We start from the raw sequence: 21343 nt of genomic DNA, 5'->3' as shown, positions 1-21343 counted from the left end.
AAAGATGCTCTACTTGAGTTCCACGTGTCCAAGGGCCCATCGGAACATAGAGATGGGCTCTTCGACCCTTATGTGATTGTTCGAAGCTTCTGGGAGGTTTAGGTGGTGGGTTCGTTTGGTGAAGGAGATGGCTCTTTTCTAGGGTTGTTGCAGGAGAGGGCGGTAGGATCGGTCTGCGCTCGATCCCAGCCTCTCTTATAATGTTTCCCTAATGTTCTTAAACCTTTGGATCAATAACAAGTGGTCTGGATTTGCTCTGGCTGAAACCGCCTCCAAATACGGTGGGTAGGAACCGAAACCGGTCATGGTTTTATTTAAAAACCCTAAACAGATAGAGGGCTGAGATGCTTGGCATCTAATGGTTGTAAATGCAAGAGAATAACACTCTCGGATTGCCAGCTTGGCAGGGCAATGCTCAGTGACAGTTTCCATTTTTGGAAACTCTCGACTGCACGCCACTCCCTTGCACCTTATGCTGTATGCTGTTCACTCCCCAAGTATAGGGTTGTGATGTAGTAATAAACTCGGTAAGACCGAGGTCGAATCCACAGGGACTGATACCTATACGTTATCTGAAACCAAGTAGAACTAGAACTAGACTAAGATGTGATCTAAACCAAATAGAATTTAAGAAATAATTGTGGAATAATTATCTAAAACTTTAAGAATTCGGAGAAAGGGAACTAGGGATTCAGAGGATCCACTTGTGGAGATCAGGGAGATCTTATGCCTGCTTCAAAAATCATGAAAATTAAACTGAACTTCCTCTGATATAATTTTAAAGAGATGAAAGGTATATGAATTAGAGTGGATTCAATCACCAAACCATGCCCAGGAGACAAAGTCAACAACAGAATTAAACTAATTACCAACCAATCAGATGATTATGCAGGTTAGGAAGGATACCGCCATCCAACCATGCCCAGGAGACGATGGCGAACAACAGGGCTTCCTGACGTCATAATCAAAAATAAGGAAAAAAGAAATACTCAAAGCCATTGCAGACCCATTGTAATTTCAGTCACAACAGACCATTAAAAACCAAAAGCATTCCCTTAATTAAAATAAAATAAACATCAGTTTAGTCTAAACAAAAGGCACATGCATAAATTTTCCCATCAGACTACAAGCTTCACCTCTTAGCCCTAGCTAAGAGGTTTAGCCGACCATGATTGGCTAAATAAAAAAATAAACAAAAAGAAGGGAAAAAAAAAAAAGAAAAGACAAACAAAACAAATAACTCAACTCAATCTTGTTCCCATCCAGCCGTCTCCCTGCCTTCGTGCTCCCTGTCTTCACCTTCCAATTTCCAGCCGTCCGTCCTCCCTTCCCATTCTTCTCCCTGACATCCAGCCAAGCTCTTCTCCCCACGGTCCCCTTTTCTTTTCTCTTTTTCTTTCTTTTATAAGCCAATAGGACGTCCGTTCGGAGAGAGCCAAAACTCCTCACGCACGCTGCTGAGTTGGAACCGTCCTTTCTTCGCAGTCCGATTCATGATAGGAATAGAATTCTTACGCTGAAGTTCCGGTGGGGCCCATTCTTGAATTCAAACAAGAGATCCACTCCGTTCACCAGATTCTCCTTGAAAAATTGACCGGAGATGGTCAGTTTTGGATCAGATTCAGCGTGACCCATGAAAGAGATCAACTGCAACAGTTGTAAGACAGTCCGTTTGTGATCATTGAAACCAGCACCTGCGCATGTATGAGTGCATAAAGACAACATGGGCTTGGCTAAAGCGAGCCCCTCTGTATGATGGGCGGTTAAGATCAGACATCTGATCATCGCCAGTGGGCCAGGACGATCCGGAACGTCCGGTTTTCATGGACGCAGCAATCTGCGCCAACTCCTTGCGCTGATAATTTGGTGGGGCCCATGGTCGGACTTTCCAGAGAAATCCACCCCGTACATCAGTTTCTCCTCGAAAAACCGTTCGGAGATGGATAGTTTTGAATTTCTTCTGACGTGGCCCACTTGATTTTCTATTTTACCGTCCGTCCTCCGTTTGAATGGTTGAAATCCACTTCATGCTATCTTCTATAATTCCTCCACCTAGGAGAGGGTCAAGCCACCCCTCTAGGACACATTGGACGGTCCAGATCATGAAAAAGGATGATGGATGGGGCTCACTGTCAAAACCCAATCACAAGCACGTACGTCACTGGACATTTTTTCACTATTTACATGTTTTGTACAAAAAATTGGTGGGGCCCACTTATGATGACATTCTTGGAGATCCACTCCCTCCATCAGCTCCTGTACATAGTGTTAGCCCATGGCTTCCAGTTTAAAGTAGATCTGACTGCAGGATGGGCCACACGCTTAACCAATGTATGGACAACATTCACCGTTAAAAAAACAATGTGGTTCACGTAAGCCATGCATGGCACATCTATTTACAGATTTGCCATTCTGTTTTGTTATATCTTCTGCCGTCAGTATCTCCTGATTGCACCATCCAAAAGAAGTGAAATTTGACAAATATCCACCGTTTTTCGTGCTCTTTCCATCAGTTCAGTTTGGGTCCAGATCTCCCAAGGATGTCCAAGATGCTTTCTTAATGGTTATTATCCTCTGATCTCTCTGTTGGGCCACTTCCACAAGGATCTAATGGCTGAAATTTGACGTGTACGGTTAATTTATGGTCCTCAGGCCATGTATGAAGTTTCGAGCCAAGTGGATGGTGGAAACCCTGTGATCTTGCATTCTGACTAACTTTCAGGCCACTTAAGCTTCAGTTTCTCAATTTTCTCGAATCTCTGGCGTGTATATCCATCGATCTCGGTCCCTTGGAGTCCATTCCTTGCTCTGGTGACTTCGGAGCATTAAATCCATGCTTTTAATACTCTTTTTCAATCAAAGCTCCTTATTACATCCTGCAACAAAAACACGATTAAATTATAATATTAGGCATTATCGTGTACGTAAAATCAGGCAGTAATCGGGGTCTGATATGCAATATTCGACCCTCAACACAACCCCCAACCAGCATTTTGCTAGTCCCGAGCAAAGTATGCGAAAAATAAGTCGAGAATTATAGGACAATCTCTATGAACTCAAGTGATTTTTGAAAAGCAATCTAGATACGAAAATTCTAAGATGCATGACTGTTGGGCATTACTTCCTCCTGGAATCAAGCACACAATAAATTTCATAATCAAGTTTAAAGTATTTATGCATTAATTAGAACAATTCTAAACAATGAGTACCATGAGTGTATAATGAAATCTCGGCTTATCATCATTAAGTTCACTTCTCTATTTCAGGATATCATTAGTAACCAATAAGAAGATTCATGATAACCAAAACTTGCCTCACAGATCATCTTTTCATTCCTTCAGCTTTTGATTTTTCTATTAAAAGTAACGCCAAGAAGGGGAATCAAATCCTCACCTACAGGGAGCAAACCTATGATGAAAACTGTACACCCAAATTTTTCACATATCATTCATAGGGAATTAAATCTACACCTATAGGGAGCAAACCTATGGCGTCGACCATTTGCCCAATCCTTTCAATTTCTCATGTTGGTTCCCTTCAAGCTTAGTGAGTACCAAGTAAATCCTTCAATATCAAACTGAAACCTTAATGTGAAAGCGAGATGTGACATGTGAGATCATAACTCAATCAATGTTTACAACTTCTAATCAGAGATTAACACTTCAAACTTAACTGTGAAATCTAATATAATAAATAACTGAATCTAAGAGTCATAAATTACCAACATCACTTATCTTGTAATTCTAAATCCAAGATGGCCGTCAAAATCGCTTCGAATTCATACGAAATTCTAGAAAAATTTAGAAATTTTCACAACTTTTGCTCAAGACCAAGAAAACACTGATTAGGAGACCTAATCTCCCACCCCCAACCAAAAGTCTACATTGTCCTCAATGTAAAAGAAATAAAAATGCAATGCACATGGGACAACGTAAATATAAGAGGAGTGATGGAAAGATAGTACCTGTACGAAAGAATCAAGAGGTTTTCCAAAGATATCTACGTAAGGGCGAGTCAGCACAAGAGAGAAACCAACAAAAATAAAAAAATAATAATAAAAATAAAAATAAAAATAAAAATAGCACAAATGAAATCCTACCTACACCACTTTCGCAGGTACTCTCGATTGCATTTAGCATATGCAACAAGCCTTTAAACCCCTAGGTTGCCCCTAGTGGACGAGTTTGAGTCTCGTGAGGGTTTGCAGTAATGTTACCCACAAATATTGAACTAACTAACTAGGAAAATGAAATAGAATGAAAAGCTAGGTTGCCTCCCAGGAGCGCTAAGTTTAAGCCTTCAGCCAGACAACAAATTAACCTAGAACAGCATAAAGCAAACTACCCTAGTCCTATGAATGCAGGGAAAAACTACTCGATCATACCGCAAGGTTCCTCTTCCGGCCAATATCTTAATAAGTTTCTTAGTAAGTTCCTCAACATGATCATCCAAAAGCCCTTTTTGCAATAGGCTTGGACGCTATGGAGCATGACTTTCCAGAGAAACTTATGTACCTCATAAAAAATTTTCCATTGAATTGCTTGAGGTATCCAGAGTATATACGATTCACCTGTGACAGAAGAAGTTTCAACGTTAGTATCCCATGGTGAATCAAAGACTACAGGTAGATAAAGTTTAGAAAACTTCGCAAGAAGTAATGTAGTCTCAACACATTCCGAAGTGTCAGTCTTTGGTTCAATTTTCAATTCCTCCTCCCTTAATGGTAAACATTCAGGATCTGTGGAAGAAGGGGCTTTAGAGTAAGGGTTCGCTTGATCCGTGACAACCACCGAGATAGTGTCATGCAAGGAGTCCACCTTTTCTTGTATCATGAGGTCGTTGGAATCCACAAGGTGTGCCAAGCATGAGTTCAAAGATGTGGGAAAGTCAGCTGGGAGTGACTCGTCTCTTGCATCGAAATCTGTGATGATGAGCCCAGGGATTCCATCGTCTTTTGAAGTGGATGGACGCATGCTCTCTTGCTCCAGCCCTACACAAACAGATAGAGGGTCAGTAGATGAATTATTGATGTGTGGACTCTGTTGAAAAGAAAGTGAATCGTCAAAATCCAATAGTTCAGATGGTGGCCTCAACTGGGTGGTTTTAAATTCCAGAGTCGTATCGAGTGACTCGTCCATCTCCCGAATCATATCATCATGTAATTCAGGGGAGTGGTCCAAACATGTCTCACAAGAGATAGAAGGGTTGGTTGTAATGAGCTCATCTACTTTTAAATCAGATATGTCAGGTGAGTGGAGTAGCTCATTATGACCACTCACTTCGTGCACTTCTTGATCATTGACCTGGACCAAACTTGAGATTAATTCCAGGGGAACTGAGGCTGCACATTCATGATCGTCATCCCAATACTCATCATATTCTAGTTCAGTGCAGTGCACATTTGGGATGAGTTCACTTTCCTCACATTCTATTCCCAGATTGGGTTGAGGTTCACATAAACCAACATCTCCCTCATCATTGAAATCTAGTGTATCCTGTGAGTGAAGTATATCATCATCATTATATTCGAAAGACACCCATGTATCTCCACCATTCTTTTAAACAGTCATTGAGATCGACTCATTGGAGAATTGAACCATATGCTCATTAATGGAATCCAACTCCTCATTCCAAATTTCAGATTTCTTCAAAAGCGAGTGAGGATCATTTTCCTCGCATTGTATTTCTGGATTGGATTGTAGTTGGGATGAGCGAGCTTCCTCTATCCTATCGAGGCGCGAATTGAGTGCTTCCATTGCTTTTCTAATTTCAGCAAGACACTCCATGTTATGCTGAAATGAATCCTCTTGGATCGTTTCTGGTTGGTTCTCAAAGGTAGGGTATCCAAGAGAATAATCATTACAATATGTTGTTAGTTCATCTTCCCAGTTTTGATCGTTCCACTGGTTATAGTCATACTGATCATACATGGGAGAACATGATGGTTGATAATAATCCTCATTCCCATAATTGTGATCGTATACAGACCTATTAACCGATGGAACATAACGTTCTAGTCGATTCTCAATGTCTGTTCTCGATGGAGAAAAATCTTGAGGTATACGTTGAATTCCACAACCCTCAGGCATTCCCCAATATCTCTTATCCATCTCGGCATATGCACGTACCCACGCTTCCATGGTAGAACCCTAACTCTGAGTCTAATTCTAAGAAAAATAGAAGAAAATATCCTACAGAAGTATGGAAAGTAAGAGGAGGAGAAGTTAGAAAGAAGGTACCAAATGAGAAGTTCCTCTGTTAAGATCCTGTAAAAGAAAACAATAGAAAGTTAGTTTCTAAAAAGAAAAGTTCCCTAAACCTAGAAGCTAAGTTAGTTTCTAAAAAGAAGACCTAGAATTAGAAAGTTTCTAAAATAGAAAATCTAAGCCTAAATATAAAATAAATGAAAGCTGAGTTAGTTTCTAAAATTAGAAAGAATTTCTAAAAAAGGAAATAACTAACTTAGTTTCTAAAAACAAGAGATGAAAGTTTCTAAAAATAAACTAGTTCCTAAAAATAGAAAAATACTAGAAAATAGAAAATTTCCAAAACTCAAACCCTAATTCTAAAAATAGAAAAAGTAGAGGAATTAGAAAGGGATTACCAATTTAGAAGTTATTTCAGGATCCTACAAAACAGGAAAACAGGTTAGCTTCTAAAAATAAAATAAAATAAAAACCTTTAACCTAAAGTTAGTAAAATCCTAATCCTAACCTAATTCTAAAACTAATTAATTTCAGAAAAACGTAACCGTCAGTTCCCCGGCAACGGCGCCAAAAACTTGCGCTGATAATTTGGTGGGGCCCATGGTCGGACTTTCCAGAGAAATCCACCCCGTACATCAGTTTCTCCTCGAAAAACCGTTCGGAGATGGATAGTTTTGAATTTCTTCTGACGTGGCCCACTTGATTTTCTATTTTACCATCCGTCCTCCGTTTGAATGGTTGAAATCCGCTTCATGCTATCTTCTATAATTTCTCCACCTAGGAGAGGGTCAAGCCACCCCTCTAGGACACATTGGACGGTCCAGATCATGAAAAAGGATGATGGATGGGGCTCACTGTCAAAACTCAATCACAAGCACGTACGTCACTTGACGTTTTTTCACTATTTGCATGTTTTGTACAAAAAATTGGTGGGGCCCACTTATGATGACATTCTTGGAGATCCACTCCCTCCATCAGCTCCTGTACATAGTGTTAGCCCATGGCTTCCAGTTTAAAGTAGATCTGACTTCAGGGTGGGCCACACGCTTAACCAATGTATGGACAACATTCACCGTTAAAAAAAAACAATGTGCTTCACGTAAGCCATGCATGGCACGTCTATTTACAGATTTGCCATTCTGTTTTGTTATATCTTCTGCCGTCAGTATCTCCTGATTGCACCATCCAAAAGAAGTGAAATTTGACAAATATCCACCGTTTTTCGTGCTCTTTCCATCAGTTCAGTTTGGGTCCAGATCTCCCAAGGATGTCCAAGATGCTTTCTTAATGGTTATTATCCTCTGATCTCTCTGTTGGGCCACTTCCACAAGGATCTAATGGCTGAAATTTGACGTGTACGGTTAATTTATGGTCCTCAGGCCATGTATGAAGTTTCGAGCCGAGTGGATGGTGGAAACCCTGTGATCTTGCATTCTGACTAACTTTCAGGCCACTTAAGCTTCAGTTTCTCAATTTTCTCGAATCTCTGGCGTGTATATCCATCGATCTCGGTCCCTTGGAGTCCATTCCTTGCTCTGGTGACTTCGAAGTATTAAATCCATGCTTTTAATACTCTTTTTCAATCAAAGCTCCTTATTACATCCTACAACAAAAACACGATTAAATTATAATATTAGGCATTATCGTGTACGTAAAATCAGGCAGTAATCGGGGTCTGATATGCAATATTCGACCCTCAACAATTTTAAAACGGAGGACAGACGGTAAAATAGAAAATCAAGTGGGCCACGTCAGAAGAAATTCAAAACTATCCATCTCCGAACGGTTTTTCGAGGAGAAACTAATGTACGGGGTGGATTTCTCTGGAAAGTCCGACTATGGGCCCCACCAAATTATCAGCGCAAGGAGTTGGCGCAGATTGCTGCGTCCATGAAAACCGGACGTTCCGGATCGTCCTGGCCCACTGGCGATGATCAGATGTCTGATCTTAACCGCCCATCATACAGAGGGGCTCGCTTTAGCCAAGCCCATGTTGTCTTTATGCACTCATACATGCGCAGGTGCTGGTTTCAATGATCACAAACGGACTGTCTTACAACTGTTGCAGTTGATCTCTTTCATGGGTCACGCTGAATCTGATCCAAAACTGACCATCTCCGGTCAATTTTTCGAGGAGAATCTGGTGAACGGAGTGGATCTCTTGTTTGAATTCAAGAATGGGCCCCACCGAAACTTCAGCGTAAGAATTCTATTCCTATCATGAATCGGACTGCGAAGAAAGGACGGTTCCAACTCAGTAGCGTGCGTGAGGAGTTTTGGCTCTCTCCGAACGGACGTCCTATTGGCTTATAAAAGAAAGAAAAAGAGAAAAGAAAAGGGGACCGTGGGGAGAAGAGCTTGGCTGGACGTCAGGGAGAAGAATGGGAAGGGAGGACGGACGGCTGGAAATTGGAAGGTGAAGACAGGGAGCACGAAGGCAGGGAGACGGCTGGATGGGAACAAGATTGAGTTGAGTTATTTGTTTTGTTTGTCTTTTCTTTTTTTTTCTCTTCTTTTTGTTTATTTTTTTATTTAGCCAATCATGGTCGGCTAAACCTCTTAGCTAGGGCTAAAAGGTGAAGCTTGTAGTCTGATGGGAAAATTTATGCATGTGCCTTTTGTTTAGACTGAACTGATGTTTATTTTATTTTAATTAAGGGAATGCTTTTGGTTTTTAATGGTCTGTTGTGACTGAAATTACAATGGGTCTGCAATGGCTTTGAGTATTTCTTTTTCCTTATTTTTGATTATGACGTCAGGAAGCCCTGTTGTTCGCCATCGTCTCCTGGGCATGGTTGGATGGCGGTATCCTTCCTAACCTGCATAATCATCTGATTGGTTGGTAATTAGTTTAATTCTGTTGTTGACTTTGTCTCCTGGGCATGGTTTGGTGATTGAATCCACTCTAATTCATATACCTTTCATCTCTTTAAAATTATATCAGAGGAAGTTCAGTTTAATTTTCATGATTTTTGAAGCAGGCATAAGATCTCCCTGATCTCCACAAGTGGATCCTCTGAATCCCTAGTTCCCTTTCTCCGAATTCTTAAAGTTTTAGATAATTATTCCACAATTATTTCTTAAATTCTATTTGGTTTAGATCACATCTTAGTCTAGTTCTAGTTCTACTTGGTTTCAGATAACGTACAGGTATCAGTCCCTGTGGATTCGACCTCGGTCTTACCGAGTTTATTACTACATCACAACTCTATACTTGGGGAGTGAACAACAACTTAGGCCTAAAATTTGTTAGGACCTATCCTTAACAGTTGTAAGATAGTCCGTTTGTGATCATTGAAACCAGCACCTGCGCATGTATGAGTGCATGAAGACAACATGGGCTTGGCTAAAGCGAGCCCCTCTGTATGATGGGTGGTTAAGATCAGACATCTGATCATCGCCAGTGGGCCAGGACGATCCGGAACGTCCGATTTTCATGGACGCAGCAATCTGCGCCAACTCCTTACGCTGATAATTTGGTGGGGCCCATGGTCGGACTTTCCAGAGAAATCCACCTCATACATCAGTTTCTCCTCGAAAAACCGTTCGGAGATGGATAGTTTTGAATTTCTTCTGACGTGGCCCACTTGATTTTCTATTTTATCGTCCGTCCTCCGTTTGAATGGTTGAAATCCACTTCATGCTATCTTCTATAATTCCTCCACCTAGGAGAGGGTCAAGCCACCCCTCTAGGACACATTGGACGGTCCAGATCATGAAAAAGGATGATGGATGGGGCTCACTGTCAAAACTCAATCACAAGCACGTACGTCACTGGACGTTTTTTCACTATTTGCATGTTTTGTACAAAAAATTGGTGGGGCCCACTTATGATGACATTCTTGGAGATCCACTCCCTCCATCAGATCATGTACATAGTGTTAGCCCATGGCTTCCAGTTTAAAGTAGATCTGACTTCAGGGTGGGCCACACGCTTAACCAATGTATGGACAACATTCACCGTTAAAAAAAACAATGTGCTTCACTTAAGCCATGCATGGCACATCTATTTACAGATTTGCCATTCTGTTTTGTTATATCTTCTGCCGTCAGTATCTCCTGATTGCACCATCCAAAAGAAGTGAAATTTGTCAAATATCCACCGTTTTTCGTGCTCTTTCCATCAGTTCAGTTTAAGTCCAGATCTCCCAAGGATGTCCAAGATGCTTTCTTAATGGTTATTATCCTCTGATCTCTCTGTTGGGCCACTTCCACAAGGATCTAATGGCTGAAATTTGACTTGTACGGTTAATTTATGGTCCTCAGGCTATGTATGAAGTTTCGAGCCTAGTGGATGGTGGAAACCCTGTGATCTTGCATTCTGACTAACTTTCAGGCCACTTAAGCTTCAGTTTCTCAATTTTCTCGAATCTCTGGCGTTTATATCCATCGATCTCGGTCCCTTGGAGTCCATTCCTTGCTCTGGTGACTTCGGAGCATTAAATCCATGCTTTTAATACTCTTTTTCAATCAAAGCTCCTTATTACATCCTGCAACAAAAACACGATTAAATTATAATATTAGGCATTATCGTGTACGTAAAATCAGGCAGTAATCGGGGTCTGATATGCAATATTCGACCCTCAACATATGCACACACGTGTGTATGCATTTTAAAAAATGACGTGGTTCCGGTCAGTTTTGGCGTCCCATCACGATGGATGGCTCAGATCATGAATATGGGACCAGATGGTGGCCCACGTCTCGATCAAACGGCAATAGTCCGTTTTAAGCGGCTGCAGCTAGGAGCGAAAAATAAGGAAGAAAATTCCTTCTTCGAGAAAATGTCAGTCAAACCTTGTTTGACTGGGTTTGTCGGGTTCATTTCATCGTTGGTGTACGAGCACCATGCAATCTCGGTATTAATTGTGGGGTCCACCTGGGGACTTTGTAAAATCCATTCCATCCACAACCCCCTACTGCCTAGTTAAGTCATTTACCTGACGTTGAGGCAGATCCAACGTTTAGGTGGGCCATACCACTCGATTTTGAGTTATTTTATTAATTTTTATTAACACTACAAGAAGAAGGATGTTTCCCGGCACTTTTATGCGCCGCCAAAAACCCCAAAAGCGCCGGTGTTTTCTTTTCCCAACGCTAGGCAAGCGCAGATAATTGGGGGTGTCGCTAAAAGTTTCAGCGGCGCTAGTACATTTTTGCGGCGCTTGTCTGAGCGCCGCTAATTGTACACCCTTTTTGCGGCGCATTTACCTACACTTTGGGCGGCGGGGTTATTTCTGACAGAAGCGCCGGCATAAGTGTAAAAAGCGCCGCGAAAAATATGTCCAAGCGCCGCGTAAGTATTGTACTGAACACTTTGTTCACAAAAAAACGCCACTAATCTACACAGGCACCTGTAAAAGTCTTTGTATAGATTTGAAAGGCCCCAATAGGCCAATAATATTTTTTTTATTATATATAATTCAATTGAAAAACCTGCCTTTTTTTAATATTTGAAACATAAAAAATGATGCAATACAATTAAAACTGAATATTAAATAATATTTATATTACTTCATAATAAAAAAGTATAATATTTATTACAATAAATTAAAAATAGTCTTGAATAAATAAATAAATAAAAACGAATCCTCTATATGGTCTACTCGTAGCACGAGTGGTGTCAAAAGGCTGAAGTGCTTGTAGGCCTAAATTCAAGTAGAATTGATTAAAATCCTGCACACATGGAAAAAAAAAAAAAAAGAGTAAAAAGGCAGCATTCAACAAATTGATGCATGGAAAATAATCAATCATTTGATCCTATCCTTAAAAAGTCAAAAACTATCAAGGCAACAAATGTTGTAACTTGAATTCCATTACATCTATTGGCCCTACATTGATGCATGTGTTTTATCCACACCCGTCCATCCATATGCACCCTTCACACGTGACATTCAAGTGTACACATGACCAATATCAGTGGTGAATTTGGTTCATTAATTACAATTCTATGATCTGCTTTAGGTGACATGGATGAAACTGGATGGTATCTAAGATGTGTTGAGAATCCAAACAAGAATCTTCTACATAATGATCACAATAATAGTAGTAAAGGAACAGATTTAGAAAGTTAAGAATCTATTAGCATCTACAACAACTCTCAATTTAATTACACTCTAATATTAAAAAAAGAAAAAATCAAAGAAAACCATTCCAAAATATCAAAGCATTACCTCATATATTATTGGGGTAAATGAAAACTCATGCCTTATTTCTCTGCATAGATAAAGAAACAAGGCTCAAAAACTGAATCTCCAGACAAACCAATGAAAAAGTGAATAATTGAGTTGATAAAAACTTGCCTATAATCAAAGGAAGACATGGCCCCAAGCTCATGTTCCAACTGCTGCATGGCATCAAGGTTCTGCCTGATCCTTGCATCAAGTCTACAAATCTGCAGGAATTTCAGTTTACTACAACTAAATATCAGAAAAATGAAATGAAGAATGTAGAGAAAGTTTCTTCTTTCTTCTTCTTTTCTTTTGTATTAAAGGAATTTCAGTTTAAGCCATGCTTGAATCCAAGGTTACTTCAAACATGAGGAATTTGAATTCACAAAAATATTGTTTAATTTTCTATATACCTTTTTAAACTCTAGAAATTCAGTTAATTTTACTTATTTTTAGCTGGTGAATCTCTGATTTCAATTTTTTCAAAAACCCATTTTAGGATTCTTTTCCTTATGCTTGGCTGGTCAACTGGATTCCATGTTTTAATCCAATCAAAATTGCATGGCACACAACTGGAGTTGAAGAATGTAATATCAAAAGATTCTCTTCTCAAGAATGTAATATAAAACATGACAGAAAAAAGATCCTAGAATGTATATTTGTTGGAATTTCACTACAGAAAATGGTAGGTCCTGGTAATATTCTCCCATTGAATTAGGTGTGAAATATTCCTTTTCACTATTTGTTTGAAGGTTACCAATCAGATAAAACAGGGCATGATTTTAGAAATCTACAAAATCTGCATTTAAAAAAGGAGGAGCCAAGCTAGCATTGCAAGGCCCAGCACATTTTCACATTTTTTTTTACTGAAATTTCTATCTAAGCTGTCCCTAAATCATGTGGTTGGAAAAACTTTTAGGAAACAAGTCATCCATGGGCCTTAGAATAGGAACAATTCATAAAGAACTCACATTCAACAAAAAAAAAAAGCAAAAAAAGAAAAGCCTATAAAATAGTGGCATGGCTCTGGATCATTTGGTTTTTATGATTTCGGACATATGGAGTATCCACAGTTAAGTATAATAGATGAACAGTTTGGATCTCATACATATGTGCCTTACATACCTGACATAACTAAGATATTAGCATCTAGCACTGCATACTTGATGATTTATACAACAATGAAGCACTTTGGCATCTGCCCCGTCTAAAGATGGGCCCATGGCTCGAGTTTGGATCAGTACATGTATGCCCATGATTTGAGCAGCCTGACTTGTATTAGGCTGAAGTGTCCTATTACCTGTTACAAGTGTGGCCAATAGTTGTGAGATATAAACTTTAATTTGATAAGCTCTGTCAAAGAATATAGAATATAAATATCAATTGTTTAGGAAAAAGATGGACAGCAATTAGATGGTAAGGTACACCCAATTAGATTGGGTTGGGTTATGGCAAAAAGAGAACTTATAAATTCCTAGATGGCCAAATAGAACTTAGATGGTAAGGTACACCCAGTCAGTTTCTCATAAAGAATTTGTTTCCAGAAAATAAATTCTTTAGCAACTTGTAAATTCCTAGTTTCCAAACAACCCAAAATATGAATATTTATTCACACCGGGAAAAAAAAATGATCAGAGCTAAACAAAAGTCAAAACAGAATGTTGGTTAGAAAACAATAGCATGCAACCAACAGTAGTTGCTTCACAATTCCAAAATCACTGCCACATAAATTTTCTGGAAGAAAGAAATTACATATATATTTTTGTGCCATGGCTTGGAGATCGATCCTTGGAATCAGCTTTACGGTGGCCTCTTCCGTGCATCATCAACAGCCACAACCTACAGAAAGATGTATAGATAAAAGAGAACTTTTAAAACCAGCAGAAAGCCAACTAATTCTCATGTCAAGAAAAGACACCTCTTACCTGTGCAAGGTCCCCTTTGTATTTCCAATACTTCACGCGGACCCATGTGCCCTTAGAAACTTCCCTTGATTTGATTTGAAGAGAAAGCAGATAGAGAACTTCATTTTTGGGAACCAGCACCACTCTACTAGAATATATACTACGAAGCCCTTTACATACCTGTTTTGAAAATTGGTTCCATTCCTAATTAGTCTGGAAAGCATGTAAAAAGGGAAAAAGAAGAAATGAAAGTGCCCTACATCTGCAAGAAAATACCTCAACGACATCACGTTCCCTATCAGCTTCAATATAAATATAACCTTTCACATGCTCAACAGAAAATGCAGATATTATCTGTAATTTAGCTCCAATAGATTGCATATCAACATACTTCTGGATGAGGCAGAATGCTACCTGCATCTCATGTCCAACCTGCAGCCAAGATTTTTTCAAGAAAACATACAAATAGAAAGAGAACCACTCTGCCAATATTTGACAGCTAATGACTTGATAGCATACCATGCATTTGAATGTTGGAGGGCCTCTACAGCCGTTGGCCTCTTGCTGGGGTCCCATGAGCAAAGTGACTATACATATGACATATCCACGGATCATGCAAGAATAAGCACAACTAGTTATCTTTTCTCTCTTCTTTTTTTTTGGTGGATAAGGTGCATCCATTCGGAAATCAAGCATTCAAATCCTACTTAAAAGTCCAAGCCATTGTCAGCAGAGAGAAAACTACTTCAACTGGTATACTTACCGAGACGAGGTTGATTGCCTCTTTACTGGCAGATGGTATGAGCACAGAAAGCTGGACACTTGCACACTGCAATATTAAATCAGCAACATTTAATTCTCTGACTTCAAAAGAACTTCATTGGATGTTAACAGAAAATACAAGTGAGTGTTACAAACCACAAAGTAAACCTACTGTGTAAAGAGAATCAACCATGTACAAAACACTATGCAAGTGTACATGTATAACATACACATGTATTGCATTGACATGGCAGTCCTAATGAACTTCAATAAACTTTCCTTTATTTAGTTACAATCAAGAAAACCATATTCCAGGGATGGATATAATGCTGGCGAAGTGATTTAGAAGTGATTTATTGGCAGCAAATTATTGACCACTTCATTGTGGCAAGCAACAACCATTGAGAACAACACGTGCTAATTAGGAAACAGTTAAAGACTATTCAAGCTGGTCCATTGCTTGGGCACATGATGACAACAAAACATGAGATTCTCCCTGTAGAATATAAAATGGGCTGTAGCATATTACAGCCAATTGTAGCTGCGAATTTGAAGAATAAAATAAAGTCCCACCTCTGGGAATTGGTACTTGATTGCATTTAGCTCAATCCATCTCTCCTTAAACCTGCAAATGGATGTCTTGTTCAAAATATAGTTTAAAATCCCAAAAACTTGACTCGATGTTCAGTCAGTTCCAGTTGACTCAAAAACTCAACCCAACTTCACTCAATATCTAATACTTATGTTTAGTAAATAAGTAATATAAAACAGATTAAAAACAAAGAGCTAGGCACTGAATATGATGCAGGTTAAGGGATCTCAAGTGGCTGATGTGGGCCGCCCATTGAGTAGACCAATATGATTTTTGGGCTTAAGCATTAGCATAGTGTGCCTTTACCTGTCATGCACTGCTCCTGTGTACCTCAAGCAGCGTTCATCTAATTGTATTCATTGTATGGGCTGTTTTTGAAAAATAATACAAATAAATGTTTGCTAGGTGTTTCTATATCAAGCTAGGCAAGCCTTAGATCAGAAAGCGAGAACGGAAACATGTGTGGAACTCAACAGAGAACATTTACCTATTAAACCAAAAACTAACAAGAAGTTGTTCACTCATTTGTTATATTTATGCCCCCCAAAAAAAAGAAAAAAAAGGCAAGGTTCCCCTGTTTTCAGTCCAAGAAGCACATTAGCTCCCTTGGTACTTTCGGGGAAGAATAAAGAAATGTGATTGTTGTTTGATTCCCTCTGTAAGAATTTTGCACATTCCTTCCTCTCAGGATACTACAAGATAATTCATTAGCTTCACGAAGCATATGGCTGAGCTCTACCTTAGTGGACTGGAATATATAACATACATCTACCAAGATCATATATTGAAAGGGGCTCTAAAAGAGAAACTGACAAAAAAACCTTTGGGGAAGGAAAAAACGCATAGTAAAAATCTTGAAACAAGGCATGCAGATGATATTTATTGGAATTTTCAGGGAGTTTCTGGTGTCTGGTTTAGCAGAGGATACACAACATTGACACATTTATCAATCGATATGTGAATTAGTTTATTCCAAATAATCAATTATGCAGCGGTACTTTTTTCTTGTAATTTACTTCACACAGAATACAGCAGTGTCATGTAAAATAACTTTGAAATTTAGGTGGAATATTTTTGTTACTAGAATACAGCACAAGGTATATGATTGTAGTCAGCTTTAGTAGGTTGTCCACCGAAAACAGTTTTCTGCATGCAACATAGAAGAAAGGAAACAATATGATTTTTTTTTGCTTTTCAATGGAAGGAATAAAAACGTTTCAGTGAATGAGTAGTCATAGGATAGTGTAGTTGAAATGAGGATGTTGAGATGGATGAGTGGCAAGACAAGGAAGGATACAATTAGAAATGAATGAGTGGCAAGGCAAGGAAAGATACAATTAGAAATGAATGCATTCTATGTTAGTGAATCTCAACTTATTGTTTATCATCTGTGCATGGTGATAGGTCTAATACCATCAAGAAAAAGAGGTTTGAGCAAATACTTCTAGATTAAATATATGACTTTTTAGGCAATATCAAATATTATAAACAAAATGAAGGATGAGAATTTTCTCTGGTGACTAATTCAAATAAGTGGAATACACAAAAACTTCTCAAATGGAAGAGAAAAAATAGACAAGTTCAAACTTCAAACACCAGCTTCCCTCCCTCCCTCTGTGTGTGTGCACGCACATGCTTTGTGAATGAAAGCTAAAGAGGAATCCGTTTTTTTACCAAGACTTTTGATTGGCGCTTTTCCCATGCCTTCCACATAAATAAATACAATGTAAGAGATCTAACAGTCCTATATACCTAACAAATCAGCAGCTATCCTAATCTTACCATTCTGAAAACATCAGAGTTAGCTCCCATTCCCGAAAGCATCAGTCCAACCTGTTATTGAGCCACATTACCAACCATTTTAATCCTTAAATTGTCGCTACCAAAGAGAGTTAGGATTTTAAAATACAATATTCAACAGTACTTTAACAGTGGTATAGATAATATTTAGTAGTATGCAAAATGGAATATGTTCTATTCATATCCTTCACACAAAAAAAGTTTTATCCATCTCTCTGACAACCAAATTGAAGCTCCATGATTGAATTTCCAATTTCCAAGTGACAACCAAAGTAAAATACTTAAATGATCAAAGGGCATATGACTAAACAAAAATAGAATCCCACATATTATTGCAGAAATAATATATACTTCTTTGTGCAGTCTTTCTTTCATCATCATCTAAGCCTCATCTCAACTAATTGGGGTCATTACGTAGCCTTTCTCTGTTTACATTTATACCATTTATTCAAAATCATCCCACTCATAGGATTGCAAAATTGGAATCCCTAAGGATTCATATATGCAATTGAGAACACTTCAAAGCTACTGACCTCCTCGGTACCTTTTTGAAACAATTTGGGCTTCTTTAGTGCTAGATCACCATAGTAGGCTTCTTTCTTTCTTTTCTTTTTTTTTCTTTTTTTTCTTTTTTTTTTTTTTTTTTTATAAATTTTAACACTCAGATATATTCGAAACTAAAAAGACAAAGATGTAAGCTCAAGGCAGAAAGACAAACTACAACACAAATAGAGCAAAGAGAGGGTAACCAAAACAGAAACCCCCTCAAAACAGAGCACCACTAAACAATACATAAGGATGCTCAAGGATATGGAGAAATTCTCTAATCACAGATGTATGGATTCCTCTTAGAGGTCCACTGATCTTCTTTGTCATTCGCCATAGTAGATTCCTTTAGCACTAGATCTTGAAGCAAAACAAGCATCAGAAGGTAGACAGAAATATCATCTATTGGAACAGGAAGAAGTGTATAAATCCATTAACAACGGAGGTACAGTTATAAATCCCTCAAGGATTTGAAATACTTCCGGACATAGAAAAATCCCTAATTAGGGTTTCAACATAGTAAATCCCTAATTAGGATTTCAACATAGTAAATCCCTAATTAGGGTTTCAACATTGTAAATCCCTAATTAGGAAATCACTAAGGTTGAAATTGATGAAATCTAGACTCTTACCTGTTTCAGATCTTCATCTAAGCCCTAAAATTAATGGCAGCTCGCGCGCGAGGGAGAGAGTAGGGAGTAGGAAGAAGCTGAGAGTCGGGAGAGAGAGAGAGAGAGAGAGAGAGTTGGGAGAGAGAGAGAGAGAGAGTCATTGGGAGAGGAAGAGAGAGAGGGTCGGGAGAGAGAGAGAGAGTCGGGAGCAAAATGGGAATCGCGTTCGGTTTTGTTTTTGTTTTTATATAGAAACATCCGTGGGCCCGCTTTTAAATAGCGCCAGTGCATAATGCGCCCAAAGTGCCGGTTTTACGTATTTTTGTTGTAGTGTAATCAAGTGGTCAAATTGATTTCAATCCAAATTCCAACAGCCAAAAGGGTACCAGGGTTTGTTTGGATTATTAGGATGCTTATTGTTTGACTATTGTGTGGGACAGGCCACACGAACGGCTATTTAACAAATCTCAATTTTACTTACCATTCAAATAATCCAACGGTTGGATTGACTAACGTTTAATTACCAATGACCCTAGGGATCCTAAAGGATGTTTAGGTGTGATATGGGAGTTTAATATGAACCCGAATAATTTGATTTGCATTTTCGAACTATGGGCCTTACAATGAAACATTGTGAACCTGAAGAAAGGTGGATCTAAGATGAATGGTTTAATTGGTCTGTCGAAGTGATTGAGATCTTAAAGTAGATGTTTCCGAGATTATGATGGATTATTTTAAAAATCAATTGGATGGATGGCTTGTTATGTGAATGAGGGTTGTACTAGACAGTTGAGATGGATAGATTGAGAGTTGCCGAATAATGACATGTAAGGTAAGTTACATGTGTTCCCACACACGTGTAGATTAAACCAGATCTCCATGGTGACACCTGAGTACTAATGTCACGCCCCAAACCCTGAAATCGGATTCACAGGAATCCCGATTGCTGAATCCGGTGCTGACAGCCTCCGTAGTACCCCATTCTTGGCTCCTAGCGTCCATACGCCAGATTCCGATCCTGGGGTCCTACAAAGAGGTTTATATATATATATATATATATATATATATATATATATATATATATATATATACATTTAGCTCGTAATAAGCATAACCATAACATTACCCAATTCACAAAGGCAATATCATCATCACATATCCACTAATATAATCATTTGGGTACAATGCTGAAAGGAAATACAAATATAAAAACCAAGCTCCAGAAGACCGCCGCACGCTCCAAGCTCAACACTGCTGCAACCTAACATCACCTGCATGCATCTCTCGTGCATAAGCTTATAGAAAGCTTAGAGGGTGGTGTAAGTGTGTACAAGGTAAGTGCTAAGTATTCAACATAATGACATCATCATATAAGACCAGAAATACCGGTAATCCATAAATCATACAATATCGGAATAAGTAGAAATATTGATAAGATCATGAATTACCAGAGTAAGCAGGAATATTGACAAGATCATACGATAACAGAGTAAGCGAAAATACGGACAAGTCCATGAGTCAATTAATGTTAGAATATGCAATATAGAACCACTATGCAAATGAGGAATCATAGATAGTTAAATATCAGATGCAAAGGATACAATACAATATACATTCCTGATGAGTAATGCGAATAGCGTCAGCCGTACCTAAACCATATAAATGCAGAGACACAATAGCCCAAAAGGCCATATGCCGCGAATGTTCTGCAATATGCGGTGCGAATGGAACGACCATACTAGAGTGTGAAGTCGGGATGATGGTACGTAGTATCGCAGGCTATGGGGTCCATCACAAGAGACTTCTATCCAAACCAGTCCCATACCTAAATTTGGATAGTTAGACTCAATGTGGTAAACTCCTGATCTCAGGTTAGTCGCGCGCCCCAACCGAAATCCTGGCCATTGCGAAAGCACTCGTAACAAATAGTTGCGCACCACCAACCCGAGTGGATAGTGAATGAATGAATGCATGAATGAGTATGCAACTCCTACTCACTAAATCCACATATCAGTAAAGTTCATCTCTAGGATCATCACCGGGGTTTAGTACACTCCAAATGGCACTGCCGCTCTCCCAGCCGCACAGTCCAAGTGAGCATAAGAAACCTCACTATCCGCCTTGCCAATAGTCTGCCAATACCTATCCGGCACGTCGATAGCGAACCCATTCACGAGCTGGTCAAACTCAGCCTAGTATTGCCCCCTACCCTCGGGCGAGTAAGGCCACACCCCCTCCCAACCGACCACGACACAGTGGGAGACGCGGCCTCCTGGTATTCGGCACTCGGGCGCTCATGTATCCACTCGGTCTCGACGTTGGGGCGTCTCCTGGCCACGGAGGTCTAGGAATTTTCACCCAGGGACATCTATGGCGCCCGTATGCTAGAACCAAACATTTTCGGTGTCCTATTTGGCCACCCACGATATGCCTGTGGAGGCTACAGCCCTGATGTCGCTAGGGCATACAGTAATCATAATGCGAGATGCATGAGTCATACAATCCAGTCATGCATCAGTCCTGCACATACCGTGTGCTCATGTGAGATAACCTCCACCTATCAGGGAGTCTCATAACAACATGCTCAATGACATATGCAATGATCAACCACCTCTCATAACAAACATGCAGATGATGCGTATGGGCATGTATCATGATGCTATGCTGTCACATACTCATAACCGGTATCCACAACCAGCATCGATAATCGACCTCAATCATGTGGACACTTAACCAACATTGCCCCCAAGGA

The 21343-nt window shown here is 39.3% G+C and overlaps 1 protein-coding gene across 3 annotated transcripts; it reads right to left on the bottom strand.

Moving 5' to 3' along the window:
- Positions 1 to 14016: 14016 nt before the first annotated feature.
- On the bottom strand, positions 14017 to 15624 carry LOC131221166 (protein RNA-directed DNA methylation 3-like). Of its 3 annotated transcripts, none has more exons than XR_009159043.1 (4): positions 14800 to 15623; positions 14695 to 14712; positions 14302 to 14440; positions 14017 to 14215 (listed from the first exon to the last, which is right to left on the bottom strand). XR_009159043.1 is itself a non-coding variant. In XM_058216335.1 (4 exons), exons 1-4 carry the CDS (start codon positions 14974 to 14976, stop codon positions 14177 to 14179), a joined length of 531 nt encoding a protein of 176 aa, XP_058072318.1. In that variant the 5' UTR covers positions 14977 to 15624; the 3' UTR covers positions 14017 to 14176. The 3 variants fall into 3 exon arrangements, 1 of the variants encoding a protein (XP_058072318.1); XR_009159042.1 differs by having other exon boundaries at positions 14302 to 14450; positions 14557 to 14712; positions 14800 to 15622; XM_058216335.1 differs by having other exon boundaries at positions 14302 to 14460; positions 14557 to 14712; positions 14800 to 15624.
- Positions 15625 to 21343: the final 5719 nt, after the last annotated feature.

This window comes from Magnolia sinica, chromosome 12 (assembly GCF_029962835.1).
Source record: "Magnolia sinica isolate HGM2019 chromosome 12, MsV1, whole genome shotgun sequence".
NCBI lineage: Eukaryota > Viridiplantae > Streptophyta > Magnoliopsida > Magnoliales > Magnoliaceae > Magnolia > Magnolia sinica.
The sequence above is the reverse complement of the archived record's forward strand: the minus strand, read 5'-3'. Positions and strand labels throughout refer to the sequence as shown.

Bases quoted from the DNA above. Each gene is read 5' to 3' on its own strand.
- LOC131221166 (XM_058216335.1), bottom strand. From the start codon at position 14,976: ATGCTTGATTTCCGAATGGATGCACCTTATCCACCAAAAAAAAAGAAG. The intron at 14,713-14,799 runs GTATGCTATCAA...TCTTGGCTGCAG, and splicing joins CTCCAACATTCAAATGCATG to GTTGGACATGAGATGCAGGT. The intron at 14,216-14,301 runs GTAAGAGGTGTC...ATCTTTCTGTAG, and splicing joins ACAAAGGGGACCTTGCACAG to GTTGTGGCTGTTGATGATGC.